Here is a 17,693-nt window from a genome sequence, read left to right on the forward strand (position 1 = left end):
CAAATTGCTGTTTATTAGGCATTGCAAACATCCTCAATGACCTTCTAATTATAAATATAATCACCTCCTGTTAGACATATGCTGCAAGACTTCATGAAACATTTGACACTGTTGAACACTTCCAACCTCTATGCTTAAAATTCTCTCTCTTTCTTTTTCTCTCTCACTCTCCCCTCATGTTTCTCATTGCTTCTTCCCATTCTCTCCTTTGCTTTTTAAGGTAAGTTCCACCTTTGCCTGTATCTAGTCACCTCTTCTACTTTTCCTCCCTTCCAAAGTGTTCACTAGAGTAGAGATTCTTGAACCATTTTTGTGAGGATTAAATGTCAGAATGTTTGTGAAACAATGGCCATGATCCATGGGTCCATATACCCCCCAGAATATGAATTTTCTATTTCGGGTCCTTTCACCATCCTGATCCAATATTCTTCAGATGCGAACGGCTTGATTTGGCCATGTAAGTTGTTCTTTAAATCTTTCATAGGAAAATGGACTTCAAGGTCAAAGCTGGTTAAGACGAGGCAAAATTACATGTTAATTTCCACAGGAAAATTCTAATTGAAAGTTGGTAAATTCAGTGGTTAGAATAAACATAAAGAGTCAAAGCAACATCAAAATACAGTCTGGCCAACAACTAAATGTCCTAGTTCTTTTTATGTATAATGCAATCACATGGAAAAGCTTTTAAAATAAGCACGCCTTGTGTATTCACTGCAAATTAGTCTGTCAGTTGATTTCTTACAGTAGCTTCTGAATAATCCATTTTGTCTGGTTTAATTAAATAATTAATACTCTGCAAGACATAAAGATATTTATTTCTGTGTGCAAATAATGCAGACTCACTTTGTTACAACAATGGACTGGAAAATGTATTCAATGTTAATAATACAATCTGCTATGTGGGGCTATTCAAAGAAGCTTATAAAATTATGCAAATTTCCATTATATTTTTGCAATATTTTGTTTGACTCATTCAATTTTATCTGTGTTTGCCTGTATTAAAGAAAGAAGAAATGTGAGACTGGTAATACCTGTTTATACTCTACATACTTCAGTATTTGGGGATATTGGCTCCTTTTTTATTCAAGGAACCATAATGATTCATTTAAATCTGAACTTTAAACATGGTAGCTTGACCATTATATGTATTTTTAACATTTGAAGGTACCGTTGCTCTGCAAAATAGAAAATCTGATTATATCTCTTGCCTCCATAAAAATCTTTGCTGGTGCACCGTTGCATATGGCAGGAGAATAGCCATCCCTAATTGAGGCTCATAATTGAGAACTAGCCACCCCTAATTCAGAGGCTACTTCTGCAGCCTCCTCTCTCTCCTTGCCCCTGCTTGTTTCTCTTCTCTTCCTCAAAGGCCATATAGTTGGTTCTTTGTTGACTCCTTCAAATCCTAGGTAAATGTATTTTCCTCTAGCAAGATTTTCCTAACACCATCTACTCTTTCTCATTCATGCTTATACAATTGCTGTCCCTTTGGTAACACTACTAAACCTTGAACCTACATCATTTTTGCATTAGTCTCATTATAATTACTTTTTGAACATGTCTATCTCCCCTACTAGATTTAATAGCAGCACTAATGCTTTATTAATATTTTATTAATATATTTATACCTACTACTTAATGCAATACTCGACAATCAGAAAAGTGCCCAATAAATGTTTCCTGCTTGAAATACCATATTCAAGATGACTGTCTGTCAGCCATTCAAGGTTATGCCAACTTTCCAGCCCCAGTCCGCACCACTCCCACTCTTTACCAAAAAATTTAACCCCAAAATAACAACAAAACAAAGCTTTCAGTGGTTTCTCATTTCATAAAGTATAAAATTCAAATTTTTTGCCAGGCATTCGGAGCCCTCCACAATCTGATTCCTTTCTGCCTCTCTATTCTCCTTTTCTACACCTTTCCACTTCTGACCTTTTGCCACACAACATCATTAACTATTCCTGGAATAGTTCCAAGTTTCCTTAACTACATATTTGGTCAGCTTGTAAAGTGCTCCCACAGATTTGACATAATCAACACTATGCTGAAATTCCGTCTCTGATACTGTGTCTAGAATAAATACCCTTATCCTCTAAACTCTTTTGCATTTGTACCTCTGTCTTGAAAAAAAATTTTTATATGTCTATCTCCTTACTGGGAGACAAGATACATAAAAATTTGCATAATATCCCATTTTCTTTTTTCTATTCCTTTCTGTCTCACAAAATTTCAAGCACATGGTAAGTACTAAATAATCATATATTTAAGGAACAAATTGTTTATTCAATATGTACAATCAACAAATTGCTGTTTATTGAGCATGCCTAAGGGAATAACCACAGAACAACATGAAAACTCTGCTCAGAAGGAACTCTGCACAATCCAATTGACAAGTATATATTGATCACGTGGTTCACATCACTGTATCATGTGAAATAAACACAAATGGGCAAGACACGGTCTTTCTCAGGAACTTAACCACCTATGATTAGGTAAGTATATAATTGATCCAATTTTTATGAAGTAAGGTCACAGTCTTACTAAATGCTGAAGCAATGAGCTTTAGCAATTTAAACTAAGGTGCAATGACTGTTGGTAGGGAGCCATAAAATATTTCATTAAAGAGGATTTGAATGTGGGAATCTAAGTGGGAAGTTTTCTATCCCTGGATGATTTGGGGCTGTGAAAGTATTCCAGAAGACACATTAGCATAAGTAAGATTTAGAGGCAGGAAAAATACGGGCTGCTTTCAAAAGATAGTGGATGCTCTAAATTACAAGATATTAGAGTGATTCAGTCAGTTAATAGTGACTCATTCTAGTCTCTCAGTAGTGGTAGTGGGAGTTAAAGCTGGATTTGCAGATTAGGGCCCTTGCTGAGGTTCTGATGGCATATTATAGACCTATGTTAAATATACATTACTATATTATTTATATATTAATATATTAGATTTTGATAATAGTACATTATATATTATAGATATTGTATATATTAGACTATATTACGAGAAAAAGGAATATGATTGGGATGTTCCTTAGTTGATTTAACCTCATAAAATTATAGAGCAGACAGGGACACAAGACAAAAAGAATAGATCATAAACTATTGTAACGTCCCAGGGGAGAATTACTGAAGGTCTGAATTATGGCGATTTCAATGTATATGGAAAGAAACGAGAGCATTTCATGTGGGGAGCATTGCAGGCACATTTATATGTGAGTCTCAGAACTGCCTGAATGCAGAGAGTTAAGACAACTCCAAATATGACTACGTTTCAAAGGAGGAGAGAAGAGTTTTCCATTCAGAGAAAAGGCTCTGAACTTAGATCCACTAAGTTTTCATCTCAGACCTACTACTTAGCTATTTGCCATTGCTTAAGTTATTTAAATTCCCTAGCCTCAGCTTCTTCATATATGAAATGAGGTTACCATTGATCACACGATGAGAATTAAATTGGCTGATGCTTGCAAAACCTTCAGCAGCATGGATGTTGGCGAGTAGAGGCAGCAGAGCCAGTAGCTACAGGTACAAATTCAGGACCAGATGACCTAGGTTTAAATCTCATCCCTCCAAATGCCTTTTTCAAATATCTTAGGCAAGTGTCCAAACTCTCTGGACATCTGGGTTTTCTGTAAAATAATAATAGTGCCTAACCCCCAGGGCAATTGTGCTGATATGGATCTATTTAGCACAAAGCTTAGCGGACATGAAGCATTCAGTAAACATTAGCTGCTATTATTATTGTGTTCAATAAATAAGATCTATTATTAATGTCAAAATGGAAAATGATATCTGACTTTAAAATACATGTATTATTTTATTTATTTAAAAGTATAATAAAAAGTCATGAAAAGCTCAAACATGACGGAAACATACAGTACACATATTTCCAAATACTATAGACAACTGATGCAAGCATTTTATTCTATGTTTAATAATATAAACACTGTTCTTATAATAATGTTTAGTAATTATATCTAAAATATTATTTGTATTCTTAAAATAATGTTTTGATTATTTGCATTTTTTAAAAATCAGGATCATTCTATGCAATTTCGTTTTTACTTAGTAGAATGTTTTGAGGCCTCACCAGAACAGAACATATAGTTATCTTATAATATTTTAATAAGGCCACTTATAATATTGAATGAATGTGCCATAGAGAATTTAAGGGGACATTGGGACACCTAAATGGAGACCCAGGGTGTAATGAGGCCTTGGTGCAAATTAGGAAAGGAATTCCCTTCAGGTGGTTATAGCTCCTCAGGTGCAAGTCTTCTTTGCTTACCTTGGGGGGAGATTTCAAACCCCTCCTCCACCCCACTGCTGAACCCTTGTGGAAGAGAACAACATATAGGACCATTTGCAAAGTCCTGAGAAAGTGCCAAGGAGGTGTTTGGAAACTTTGTGGCAGCTAACAAGAGAGCAATGGTCCTAGATCTATAGATTTTTATTTCTTCTCCACAGAAGTAATGGTTGAAGCCTTGGGAATGGTTGAGACTGCCAAGGGACAGATTATATAAAGAACAGAGGCTAACAGCTGATAACTTCAAACCCATCAGTGAGAATGGGATAAGGAGAGAGAAACTGAGAGTGCTATGAACTCTTCTATAGGGGATAGTCTGTGTGGCTTGCCACTTTTCCCCGTGACCCACAAATAAATTCTGTTCTCAGGACTGGATATTCTGGTCTGGCTCCAAGGACAGGATGATAAACGTAGGCTGAATCCCTGCTTAGAAGCACCTACAGATAAAACACATCCCCTAGCAAATGGGCCTGTAGGCACAATCCTTCCCCTTTGCCCCAGCCTGGTAGACATTCACTGCAGATTGGCTAAGAGTAAGTGTTTCCTGGCAGCTGTGCCAAACCTGCCGCTCTATCTGTCCCAGGGCAGAGCAAGCAGGGTCCCTCCATCGTGACACAAGAGAGGTGTGCACGGACTGTATCCCTCTGTTGGTCATGGAACAAGGCCTGCTGGCCACGAGCGACCAACTTCCACTAGTGAAGCTGATCTCGCTTTGTTTTTTGTCTGTGTGAGTAAACATTTTCATCCAGTGCTGTGTGAGTCATACTTTTGTTGGCCATCTCGACACCTGCAAACCATGGAGTAGGCTGGGAAGTGAGGACGGCTGTTCCAGATGGCAGGCATTATTATGCTCTTTGCTACCTTCCATACAGTGAGACTCATTTTCAGAGGTCGTAACAAGTGTCTTTATTCACTCTGCTGACAAACTTTCTCAACTCGATTCATCATTGATTCAGACTATACATATGCATGTATATGTAGGAATACATCCAGGTTATCACTCACAATCTGACCCCTTTTCTCTGACATCTCTTTTGTCAATCTGTGGACTTAAATAATTTAGAAAAGTGCTTAGATAAATTCCTTGCTATCTAAACTGTCACTGTTACTACCAGAAATTGAGGAATCTCAAATTCAAATACCGTATCCACACTCATGAAGTTTGCAATATGAACTCAGGAAGCAAACGTGAATTATAAAGGGTACTTAAAAATACATTTAATTTTAATTTACAATATGAAGCATCCTATGAAATTTTCAATGAAATAAAATTTTCTCTAACCCCTCGCTCATTTAGCCGTATGCAGGGTTTTTTTTCTAGTGTCTGGTTTCATGTTGCATATTTTTGTTTGGCTCCTATGGATTTGCTTTTAAACAGTTTTCATTTTCTTCCATAAAAAGTTGCTCAGTTTCTAAAACACTTTCTTCAGTTATTTCCTCTAATATTGAAATTACTTGGAAAATAATTACAATCCACAAAAAAGAAAATTCATTGAAGTTAATAATGAACAGATAATTACTTTCCTCTTAAATAAATGACTTAAAACAAGACAGAAAGCACCCAGAAGGCTACTTTAGTTGTACAGATATGTTAATGATTTAAAATATATTTATCTGTATACAGCTATCTAATGTACCATATTCTGCCTACAAGGGATTATGATAATATTTGATGGCTAAAACTATATATTAAAAAAAGTTAAAAATATTTCCTCCACATTTGTTCTCATGCGTTGTCCTCCCATTTGATATGTAACTGAACTATTTAGTTGCCATTCTTGGAACAAATTTTTAGAGCCTCACTCGAATTTATGGGACATTTTAATTTAACAGCTTAAACACCTAGCCAAGTGTCTCACCACAACTTTGTTTATATCAAAGGGATATTTATTATTACCATATTAATCACAGCTTTTACATCAGTAGTCACAAACCTTTTGTTGGTTTACCCTTACCAATAAAATATTTTGAAGTATGCACGACAAGTAAATGTATATTTAAAGACACATAAAACTTGAAATAAATAAATGAATGAATAAATGGTTAACTATTTTCTTCTTGAACACTCCAGGGATGAATTCACACTACTTTGTAGATAATTTACCTACTACTTCTCACGAAAGGACTGAGTTCTCCTCGCCATTACCCTTTATTCCGAGGTATTTTTTTTTTCTTCAATGACTGAGAGGAATCAATCTTATTTCCATTTCTTTTCAAATGAACCATCTAGTTTGCTAAACTGAATCCAGTCATATAACTATCAAAAAGAAAGCTTTCTCCATGTTTTTTAATCTTTTGTAGCTTTTAATGTGGCTAGCCTTTCATTCACATGGAACTCAGTTTTCCTGGGTTAAAAGTCCATTATTTCTAAAGTTTAGATTGTTAAGCCTGAATAAACAAAAGCATACATATACTCTTTTAATTGGCCTAGTTTATTTTAAAGAACACAAGTGCTTATACTGAACAAGATTTTTAGCATGGTTAGAAAATATGTATTTGCATGTATGGGTAATATACATGCAAATGTTATTTCATTATGAATCCCTTTATAGGACTTACATCTAATGACGTTATCTTCCTACTTCTCTATTTAAAAGTAGGAAAACTTTGATGAAATATTTTAGTGTGTCTACCACTAGTAATACCAATATTTACATTACTGGAATAAATTCCGGGGGGGGAAATGGCCTTCTGAATTTCAGAAGGAGAGATGGACCTATTTTAGTGCTTTAGCAAGAATTAATCTGTTTTATTAAAAAAAAATATATTAATCCTGCCGAATAACCCAAGTTTATTTGTGCAATCTGCAAACTCAAACAAGTAAAATCTTTCAAAAGGAAACAACCCTTTAAATCTTAGGAAAAAAAAAAAGATTATTAAAACACTTTCTTAAAGCCACGTATGATATCAAAAGAAATGGATTTAACAACCTCACTGAAGGTAAAACAAAGGACAGTCAAGGCGTAAGTTAAGTACCTGTACATATATAATAACTTCTTCTAAGAAAAATAATATATATATATATATAATCTCCAAAGACTTCATTTTATTTGTAACATGTCTGCAGTTTAACATATATTTGACAGGTTCAGTTTTGGAGCTGTGTTTCACTTCTTGATAGGACTGGCATTCTGACTTTCTGAAGTCTTTCTAAATCCCCATCTCACTAACTCGCACGTCACTAGCTCTTGATAATTTTCCTTTGGTTTTCTACCAGTGACAGATCCTAATAACCGGAAATCAGAAGACATATGACTCTAAGAACTAGTTTCAGTAGGCCTTATTCAGGAGCCTCTACAGAATGTAATTTATTTTTTTGTGACAGTTTTAATAAAAGTACGTAAAACACGAGGGATATAATGTTAGCAATATTGCACCTCAAAACGGGAGAAAGTGTGGTATGTTACCTCCTGATTAGCAGCAGCTAGTTCTTCTTCCAGTGCAGAGACTCTTTCTAAAGAAACCCTCAGTCGCTCCCTTACCTAGAAGAAAAAATGAAATACGTGCAGTAATGTACATCCCACAGATATTAAACTGTATTGAACCCATAATTAACATCATTAGAGATAGTCATATTTGGCAAATTGCTCAAGTATATAAAGCCCTATGTGCTCATAACAGCAACCTGACAGGAATACTATGAACACACTTTCACCTTGTAGTATCACTGTATCAAGAGATTTCCTTTAAGCAGGTTCTTTGGGTGGTTCAGTGATGGAACTTCCAATGGGGTTGGAGATTGACCCACATGTTCTGAATTCTGATTCATACTAAGTGGAGGCAAAGTTCAGAATTATATTATGAATTCATCTGAAAAATAGTCACTGATTAAGCATTCTTAGCACAGGATTCTTAGGACCTGAAGAATGTTACCCATGGGCCACATGTTTTGTAATAATTAGAGGTTTATATTGTCATTTAATTATTCTGGGATTCCTGTGAGTAGCTTGCAGATATCAAAATTATACCACTTTATTTTGTACAATGTACTCTGCACATTGCAGTATGAAAAAAATAACGACAGAAACAAGTGAAATTCAATAAAGGATTTTTCTTCATTTTGTATTTTCTCAGAACTATTAAGTTTTTTTGTGATAATGTGTTCAAATCTACAGATGTGTTCACTATTAAGTTGATCAAAAGTAAAAAATTCAGGGAAAGAAATTTTATTGAATTAAACAGGGCTATAGCAGTTTAATTTTCTTTAAAAAATCAACAAGCTTTATACTTCTACATTAATATGCAATTCATGGTGTTTTTTTTATTATTTATCCATTAAAATAGATTTCCCATGGGAATGTTACAGCATTTGTCTGATGAATATATATTTTTATATATGATTATATTTTTATAAACTTTAATTTTGTTCATTCATTGATAGCATATTTTAATTAATGGTTTTTTCTTTTTTATCAGATTTAACTGTGAATAAAAATATATGAAATATATGAAAACCCAGAAACATCAAATCTTTAAAGTTACAGTTATAATATTCCTTTCCCATTAGCAAAGAAACCCCAAAACCAGTATTGTCCCATTAATCTAGAATTAATTAGCATTTTTAAAAATTCTCAATCATTTTTACAGGACTGTATAATAATGACATGTATATTTGGGATACTGAGTGCATCTTGAAATTACATCTTGAATAACCAGAGAACATACAAGTGAAATTTTAACAATAATTATATTTAATTATGCTCAAAGTTTCTGAAAATTAGTAATGTATACAGAAATGGGTATTCGATATCAAGGATAAGCATATAGGATATTTCATCATATTTAGGTATGCCAGGTGAACTGCTATATTTAAGAGTATAGTTATATGAATTTCCAATTGTTTATAAAAATGCATTGAAGTAATACTGACTTATGCCTGAATAGGAGCCATTGCAAGGAAATCTCTCGTGACTCCACTTGAGTATTACTTTTCTATGAATGGCTGAGGTAGATGCAAAAGAAGCAAATATTCTGATGTTGTGAAAATTAGTAGGATGGCTGTTATGTGGAATGGCAGATGCCAACAAGATCCTGATAGGCATTCTGGATAATTAACAGGGATGGCTATGAAGCTTTATGCCCACTTTCTTAAATACCAACTGTAAAATGAGGGGGTTGTGAGAAAGATCTAGGAATTCTGGTTGATGAGAACAGTAATACCAGCAATCCAAAAATAAGTTAATGGTCTCAATATACCCAATATTAATCAGATCACACTTGGACTGTTATGAAGAGGTCGATATTTTAAAAGACATACTGCTACACTGAAATGTTCCTAAAAGAGTCCTTCAGGTTATAAAAAGAAGGCCTAAACTAGGCTTTATATGTTGAAAATATCCTCTTTTCTTTTGCTTTAAACTGAAAATCTTACAAACTCTTCTAAACTCTTCTCTACTACTGTAAGTTAAGAACCAGCATTCTCCTTGCACTGAGCCTTCAAGGAGTAAGTTATCCAGCTCATCAAACAAGGTGAAAATGGAATCCCCTCAATAAATGTAGCATAGCATTTTACAAATTGAGATTATATTACCACAATATAATTAATTTAAAAATGTTTTTAAAAGAAAATAAAGATCATTTCTGAACATATTTTAAATCAGTTATAAATGTAAAAATCAATGCTGCAAATATCACTACATTGTGATGTTTTATTCACATTGGATTGATGAATTATTCATTGTATATTTTATTTTTTGTTAAATCGGGTGAATGCAACATGTTCGCTTCTTCCTGCACTGATCTCTGCTAACCATAGTCAAGGAAACTAAAAAATAACAACAGCAGCAACAAAATAATAAGGGTTCAAAGAAGCAAACTTTCCAGGGCTAAATAATCCTTCTATTGTACCTCATCTGCATGGCTTAAACTTCGTTTACAGGATGAAATAGTGTCTTTGACCATCTTTTTACTCTGTGCTCTGACAACCGCACCAGGAGAATGTTCTATTAGTCTTTATTTTTCTTGTTGGATAATATTCTTGTGAAGCTATCTGGGCAAGATTGATATGCCATTAAAAATGATAGCTTTAATTTGTTTAAGTTTAATATACAGTTGACAGCCTTAGCTCTATACTCTCTTTGATGTTTATACAATTAAAACCACTTTGAATTAATTGATTTTGGCTGTCTAATTTTTAAACTAAAATATATTTATTTTCTATTTATACAGAAACATTATAACCCAAATGTATTATTTATAAACTTCGAGAATTTTTCAATTTCCAATGTCATGTTACATGTTTTCTTTATAACGGCATGAAAAAAATATTGAGAAGTTTATTTTTTTAACAAAAGATGTTTCAAAGCACAGAAATTTAATCCAAGTGTAAAAATAAAATAAGCCCCCGAAAATGACAAATGTATTGTAGGATAAAGAGTCTTTGTTGGAAAAAGCATACGTTCCAAATTGAAGTTAAGGTATGCATTGGTTTCATTTTGGGAATCATCATTCCTATAACAGAAAATATTAGTGAGGTATTCTCCTTGAATTAGAAATTCAACCCAGTTATGAAAATGTGATCTTAGATCACAGAAATATATATGGAATGCATAAATATTTAATATGTGTTTTGGTTATACTTCCAATATCTGTCCAATATATCTGCTTTTTAAAAATTAGTCAGAAATAAATAAAAATAGAAATAATTTTTAAATGATTCCAGAACACATGAATATTTTTCATTTCCTCTAGTCTTGGAACTGGTCAACATATTGAAGAATGATGCTAAAGTGACTGTTTTTCTTAGCTCATTTTAAAAATGCTACCCTAAACCTCAGTGATGTGAAAATAAGGTCCAACAATAATGATGTTCAATCTTTTTAAAGTTATTTGGCTCTCAGGCTCTAAACACTCTCCAATAAACTAGTAGATACTTGTCCCCAAGGAATTGTTTTCTTCTGACTTCCTATAAATTTTTAAAATAATATCCAGGATACTTAAATTAGTATATTGTACTTGTTTATATATCTGTGTCCCCATCCCACTCCATCCCATGAAGCTTTGACCTCTACTTAGATAGGGAGGTTGTCTGGGAAGGTATTTAGGCAATATAGTTGGCTTTCGTAACTAAGTGAAGTGCTATTTTAAAAAAGGATCAAAAGTGTTATCAACAGCTTTATTTAGTTTGACGATTTTATTAAATGCATAAATTTACTCTTGTTTATAATAATAATATTCCTACTCTTCAATAAGCACCCCATTTACTAAGCACTGACCAAGAGTCCTCTGTGTCAGATCATAGTTTCTCCTCAGGATAGACAACTCCATGAGAGGTACAATTATTCTTCTCATTCAGAAGAAGAGGAAACAGATGCTTACAGAAGCCACGTTACTTGTGTGTGTGTGGCTCCAGAGGGCAAGCTTGGAACATTTTTCCTATAGGATGTTCAGCCTCACTCAGTTGACAATCAGTTCAGGTACCCCAGAACTAACTAGTATCCAGGGCGCTTCTGGTGAGCTAATAAACACCATTATAGTTCCTAAGGCTATATTAGAAAATACTTCATGTAGTTATGCTAAACTCAATAGAGTTGTATATAATAAATCATTTCTAGTTCTAAGTTGTGTCACAACCATTTTTTCCTTCACCCATAAGATGATTTGCCTTAGATACTGTCTATTGCTTTCTATTCTGGTAAAGAAGCTATCTTTCACAAAACCATCCCTCACGTAAATGATGTGGAAGTGCTTGTAGGGAATATCCTAAGCTACATATTTTCAAGTTCCTTCTTTCCAGTCATTCAAATGTGTTTAAATTTTCTTGAAACAGGCTACGTTCTTTTAGTTCTGCATCATTTTACACATACGTCCTGTGGATTAAAGTATCTTTCTTTCTCTGCTGACAAAATTCTTTCTTATTTTTTAATACCCTGAACAAATGTTACCCTTTCTGAGAAGACATATAAACATTATATTTTGCAAATGTTTAATACTGTGCTTTTGTAATAAGAGAGGGAATATAACATGGAACCAGACTTTAAATGATTATTTTATATTTAGTATTATTTTATTTTACATTTATCAGTGATCTCTAAATAATATTCAATTTATGTGTTGTTCAAAATGTCTCATAAACTAATCTCTCATGGAATGAATTGAAAAATTAAGATACAATTTTCTTCTTAATATTCTACAAGACAGAATTGCCATCCTTATGAGCATACTACACACTGTACATAATTCCCTGCTCTAAGAACATCTAAAAGATGTTTTAATACCCTATGGATTAATATTCTGTAGTGCAAAAGTGACTACATGATTAAAAATAGAAATAACTGGGAAATAATCCATAGCTTGGAATTTAATGCTCTGAACTTGTCAGTAACTTTACAACGAAGTGCCCCAAATCCCACTCTACAAAGTACTAAAGATTTCTTGATGCTTTAAAATTTAATTCTTTGAAATTTCACAAAATTGAAGTCATGTCATAAACCTCACTAATCTCCAAAGGCTATTATCATCATATTGGCTTATATACTTCATAGAACTTATTTGAGTAACAGCTAAGAGGAGCTTATAGCTATTTTTAAAAAATACTAAAAGCATGTTTTTCTATTAATACCTTATGGTATTATACACAGAGAAACTTGAAATGTATATTTGAAACTACGAAATTCAAGCCCTAAAAAATTGGATGCTTCTAATATCAATCCCTCAAAGTTAAAGTACATGAAATTTGTACTTCAGAGCAGGTTTAATTTTCCATTAGTAGTCTCCCACTTTGACATCAATAGACATGTATTTCAGAGAGAGAGAGAAAGAGAGACAGACTGACTTGATACTAAATTTCAACTGGTCATCTAGACCAGGGGCATTAGGCTCCAAAGTAGAAATAACTCAGATAAGCCACACATTCAGTGGTATATAAGAAAGGAACGTGGTTATGAATATTACCAATATGCACATTGTAATCCAGTTGCATTTTTTTCAAAAATTATTTTTCATATAACTTAAGCATGTTTCTCTGAACTGACTGACTTTAGAAATCAGATGAATCAATGAATGGAGCCAAGGAGTCTGCACTGAGAAGGGGAAAAAAGCGTAATTATGCTTGAAAGCCTTTCTCCATACTCTACCTTTTCATCCAAGGCCTTGTGGTGCTCAAACAAAGATTTCAGCGCTTTGAGAACCTCAACTTCGCTGGACACCCCTGAGGGGGACTGGGCTTGCCGTTTGACCACCGTCATTCTTAGCGACCTTTCGTGTCGTGACACAAGGCACTCCAAATGCTCCAGTAACAGCTATTGGGGATAACACAAAATGCAATTAATTCTCTTATGGACACAAGTCGCTAGTACTTATGAAGGTCTTGTACCTTAAAAGATTACAGGATTGTATGCTCCCTAACGATAACCTCAGATTATACTACAGTAGCAGTAAAGAAATACGAGTCAGCATGTAAATCGGGGTTCAGAAGATCATTAAAAATAAGTGACATCCCTATCAAATAATCAGTCATTGAAGTTAAAAATTTACCATAAATATTATTCATTCCTCTAGCAAATTTAATAATTTCAATATGGATTCTGGAGTGATAGAACAGTTGACATATAGGCGGGACTCCATATACAGTAATTATTAAAGAACATTTCATGATGCATACTGGCTTTTTTAGGAGAACAGTACTAACAAGTCAAAGTTTATTTCATTTACATTTGGCCATTTAAAAATTCTGAATCGAAAGGAAGTGAGCATGTCATTAGGCTGTTTTCAGTTACACTGATAATTATTAATGATTTCATTTACAATTAATCTTTAGATTGCATTAGAGAAAAATATATGCAACCATCTGAAATATAGTAACAGGGATTTCCAGTAGTCATTCTGGGACCAGGTATTAGGGAAACAATTATTTCACTGTCCACTCTGGAGTCCTACACCCCCAGAGTACCCTCCAAGGTGGTAATGGAGGTGATGGTAACACCCAGTGAACAGTGCAAAGGCTGCTCCAGGCTCTACACTGACTTTGCCAGGGAAGTCCTGTTTTTATATGTTTTGTGCACTGGGGTTTCACCTTTATGTTCATTTTAAAAGGGAGTTCTGTTGCTAAAAACAAAAATCCATGGAAAGAAAAAAAAACTGCTGGAATAAGTTATTTCCAGTAATTAACTTTTTTTTTCAGAGAAGAATCACACACAACTGATAAGTTTTGTAGGAGAGATTTTCAGAATACCTCAAAGCATAGGCTAACAGTAATAAATCTCCTGTGCAAGTAGACTTCTATCTACAAAAACAAAGGAAAAAATAAGGCTGAGTTACCTAAACAAATGAGGAAAAAGCAGACATAAGATACTAAAGGAAGAGAAGGAAACAATTTTATTTATTTATTTCAAGATTTTGACTACAGCCTACACTGTACAGAAAAATTCCGTTTTCCCAATGTCATTGTTAGATTCGGTGTCATATTTCTTTGTGCTTGGTAGGTTTATTTCTCTACATCTACTTTCATTAATTATGACTCAAAGTGACAGAGGACTTTGTCCTGTTTTTGCACAAAACAAAACAAATATCTGAGCTCCAAAGACCTATATGGAGCAGTAAGTGGGAGTCATATTTTAGGGACAAAAATAACATTTATAGTTCTTAAGTAGGAGAATGGTACAATATTTTCAAAGAGTTTTAATTTTCTTTCTCAATCTCTGATTATATTCATGGTTTTCCATTACTTTCCTGAATTCTGCAGATAACTGTGTGCTTTGGTTATATCCACGCTGTTTCACATGGGTGGCAGGGCTCTGCATGCATTTAACACTGCTTATTTCTCCAGTACCATTGCGTGTCAGTCTTTCCCTGGCAAACGATGCTCTAAACACATGGTGTAACTTTCACTTCCTCAATACGGAAGCCTTTGTATATACTGTCCCCACTGCCTGGATTTCTCCTCCTTTGGCTACTCATTCGCCCAGCTCTTTCTCATCCTTTAGATCTCAGTTTATATATCACAGTCTAAATAAGGCATTTGCCCACTATTTTATGTAAAGTAGCTCTCTCCTTCCTACTTCCCACCTCCATAATTCTCTATTTCTGTCCCTTTGCTTCTTTGCTTTAAAACATATCACGATGTGTAATTTTTAAAAATCATTCCTCTAAATGTCATTTTATTGCTTAATTGGAATAAAGCTTCATGAGAGTAGATACTGTATCTACCCGAAGCTCTCTGTATTTGGGTGTTGGTCCAGTTTCTGACATCTAATAGGTATGCAATAAACATCTGTTGAATGATCTTTTTTTTTTTGCATGGGCAGACACCAGGAATTGAACCCAGGTCTCCAGCATGGCAGGCAAGAACTCTGCCTGCTGAGCTATCGTGGCCTGTCCTGTTGAATGATTTTTAAATGAATAAATAAGGTAAATTTTCCTCTGTACATTGCTAGTCTATATCATACCTAAACCTTTAGTCATGATTAATTAGCTTTATTTCTTAAAAGCATAAGCTAGCCAACATTTTTATACACATGTATGCCTCAACTAGATGGTAGACTTATAAAGAAACAAACCTTCTATGACAATGAAAAGCAACTTTCTCTAAATATAAATTTAGGAAGTCTAAATATTTTTTAAAAATTTATTTAGATGATTTCCTCAATATTGCGGCCTCTAAATTCCTAGACCTCATCTACTTCAACGGTCTCAACTTCCCCCCCAGCTCATTCATTCACTCACCCTCATAACTTCATAAAGTCTCTGCCATTATCAGTAAGCACAGCCCATCCATAATTTCAATTTCTAACATCTAACTCACAGATTATCACATTTTTAGCTCAATGCTTTGAGTGCTCAAACTGTAAAAATCTTTTTGGCTTCAATCCTGATCACAGGGATTTATTACTTCCTCTTATCACATTCATGTCCTCAGTTTCTCCTTACTAATCTTAAAATTCAAAACTGTCAGTTCGTTCCATGTACCTTCGACTTCTACAACCTAACTACTTCCCATTACATCCAAAGCTACCTCCTGGTCCCAAGACCCACCATATTTCCACTGAATTATTATAATAGCTTCTTAACTTACACCCTTGCTTTCATCCTTTCATTATTCAGGCTATTCTCAAAACACTACCTATAGTGAATCTATTAAAATATAAATTAGATTATTCATAACTCAACTCTCCTGCACAATGTTTTCTCATCTTGCTCAAGTAAAACCCAAAGTCCTTACAAGTGCCAAAGGGATCTAAATTCTCTGAATTCATCACCTGCTATTCTTCCTCCTTCTCACTCCGGTCTAGCTTCATTGATTTTCTTGAAGTGTTTTGAACATATTAGATATACATGCTCCAATATAAGGGCATTTACACTTGTTGTATTCTCCCTAAAACATTTTCTTGCAGATATATGCATGACCATCTCACTCTACCATCTTCTCCATGTTTTTGACCAAATGTCATCTGCATTTCATATCCCCTTTCCAGCTTTATTTCTCCTTAAGTATCTTGTTTACTGTCTCCCAAGAGAGAATGTAAAAGTACATGGGGAAAATGAGTTTTCTTCCTACTTTGTTCATTGCTTTATCTTCAATGCCTAGAAGAATGGCACATGGTAGATTCTCATAATACTTAGATTAAATGAATGAGTGAAACCGGATTAAAACAGAGGCTCGGCCAGGTATGTTAGTAGGTGAAATCTCCTCAGATAAATGGAAATCTGGGATATCTGACCTGGATAGATTTGACAGCAGAAATAGTTAGATTAATATGAAAAATAGAGCCATCGTGCATGGTACATGGAGGTTAAACAGTCACTTAATGATACCCTGAGCTTTCTTGGAATGGGGTTCCTGTGGTAACTAAATGTACCATTTTGAAGGGCATACAGAATAAAGGTGAATGAGGTGAGCTGGATGCTCTAAATGGCACTGATGAGTTTAAATAAAGAAAATGACAGCCTTAAGATTTTAAATTCTAGATCAAGGCATAGTCAAAGAACTCAGGAGTTGCTATGGCTGCTCATAAAAGCCTCCTATTTTTTGAAGTCCCAGGATTGACATAATAGAAAGAAACAGAGCCTGATCTTAAGAGATCACTGAATTAAAATGCATGACCAATTCATAATCTTACCAGATCTTCTATTTGAAAATCTCGGACTACTCTGAGACAAAATGGCCATGCCAAGTACTGAAAAAGGGACTCTTGGAAATATTCAGATGATTCTCATTTACCATGAACCACTGAATACCACTAAGTCTCCCTGATTCCCTGATGGGGCTGGTTCTCTTTGACTTGACCATTTAAGCTTCATGTAAAGTGGGTGGTTCTCTTACAAGATGAAGCACTGTTCCTCATGCCTCCTCCCATACACTCTTCCTTGCATTCAGCCTTCTAACAAGAATCTCACAGGATAAATGACAGAATCTGACCTAAGAAAAGAAGGATTCCAAATAAAAAAA

General features: G+C 34.3%; 1 protein-coding gene across 1 annotated transcript in view; it reads right to left on the reverse strand.

Annotated features, from left to right (window-relative positions):
• The window catches only part of PPFIA2 (PPFI scaffold protein A2), a 497,371-nt gene that overhangs the window by 187,178 nt on the left and 292,500 nt on the right, over positions 1-17,693 (reverse strand). The window contains 2 exon segments of the mRNA XM_077111527.1: positions 7,717-7,791; positions 13,384-13,548. Of these exon segments, the coding sequence (XP_076967642.1) occupies positions 7,717-7,791; positions 13,384-13,548 (240 nt within the window).

The sequence above is a fragment of the Tamandua tetradactyla genome, chromosome 7 (genome assembly GCF_023851605.1).
Source record: "Tamandua tetradactyla isolate mTamTet1 chromosome 7, mTamTet1.pri, whole genome shotgun sequence".
Taxonomy (NCBI): domain Eukaryota; kingdom Metazoa; phylum Chordata; class Mammalia; order Pilosa; family Myrmecophagidae; genus Tamandua; species Tamandua tetradactyla.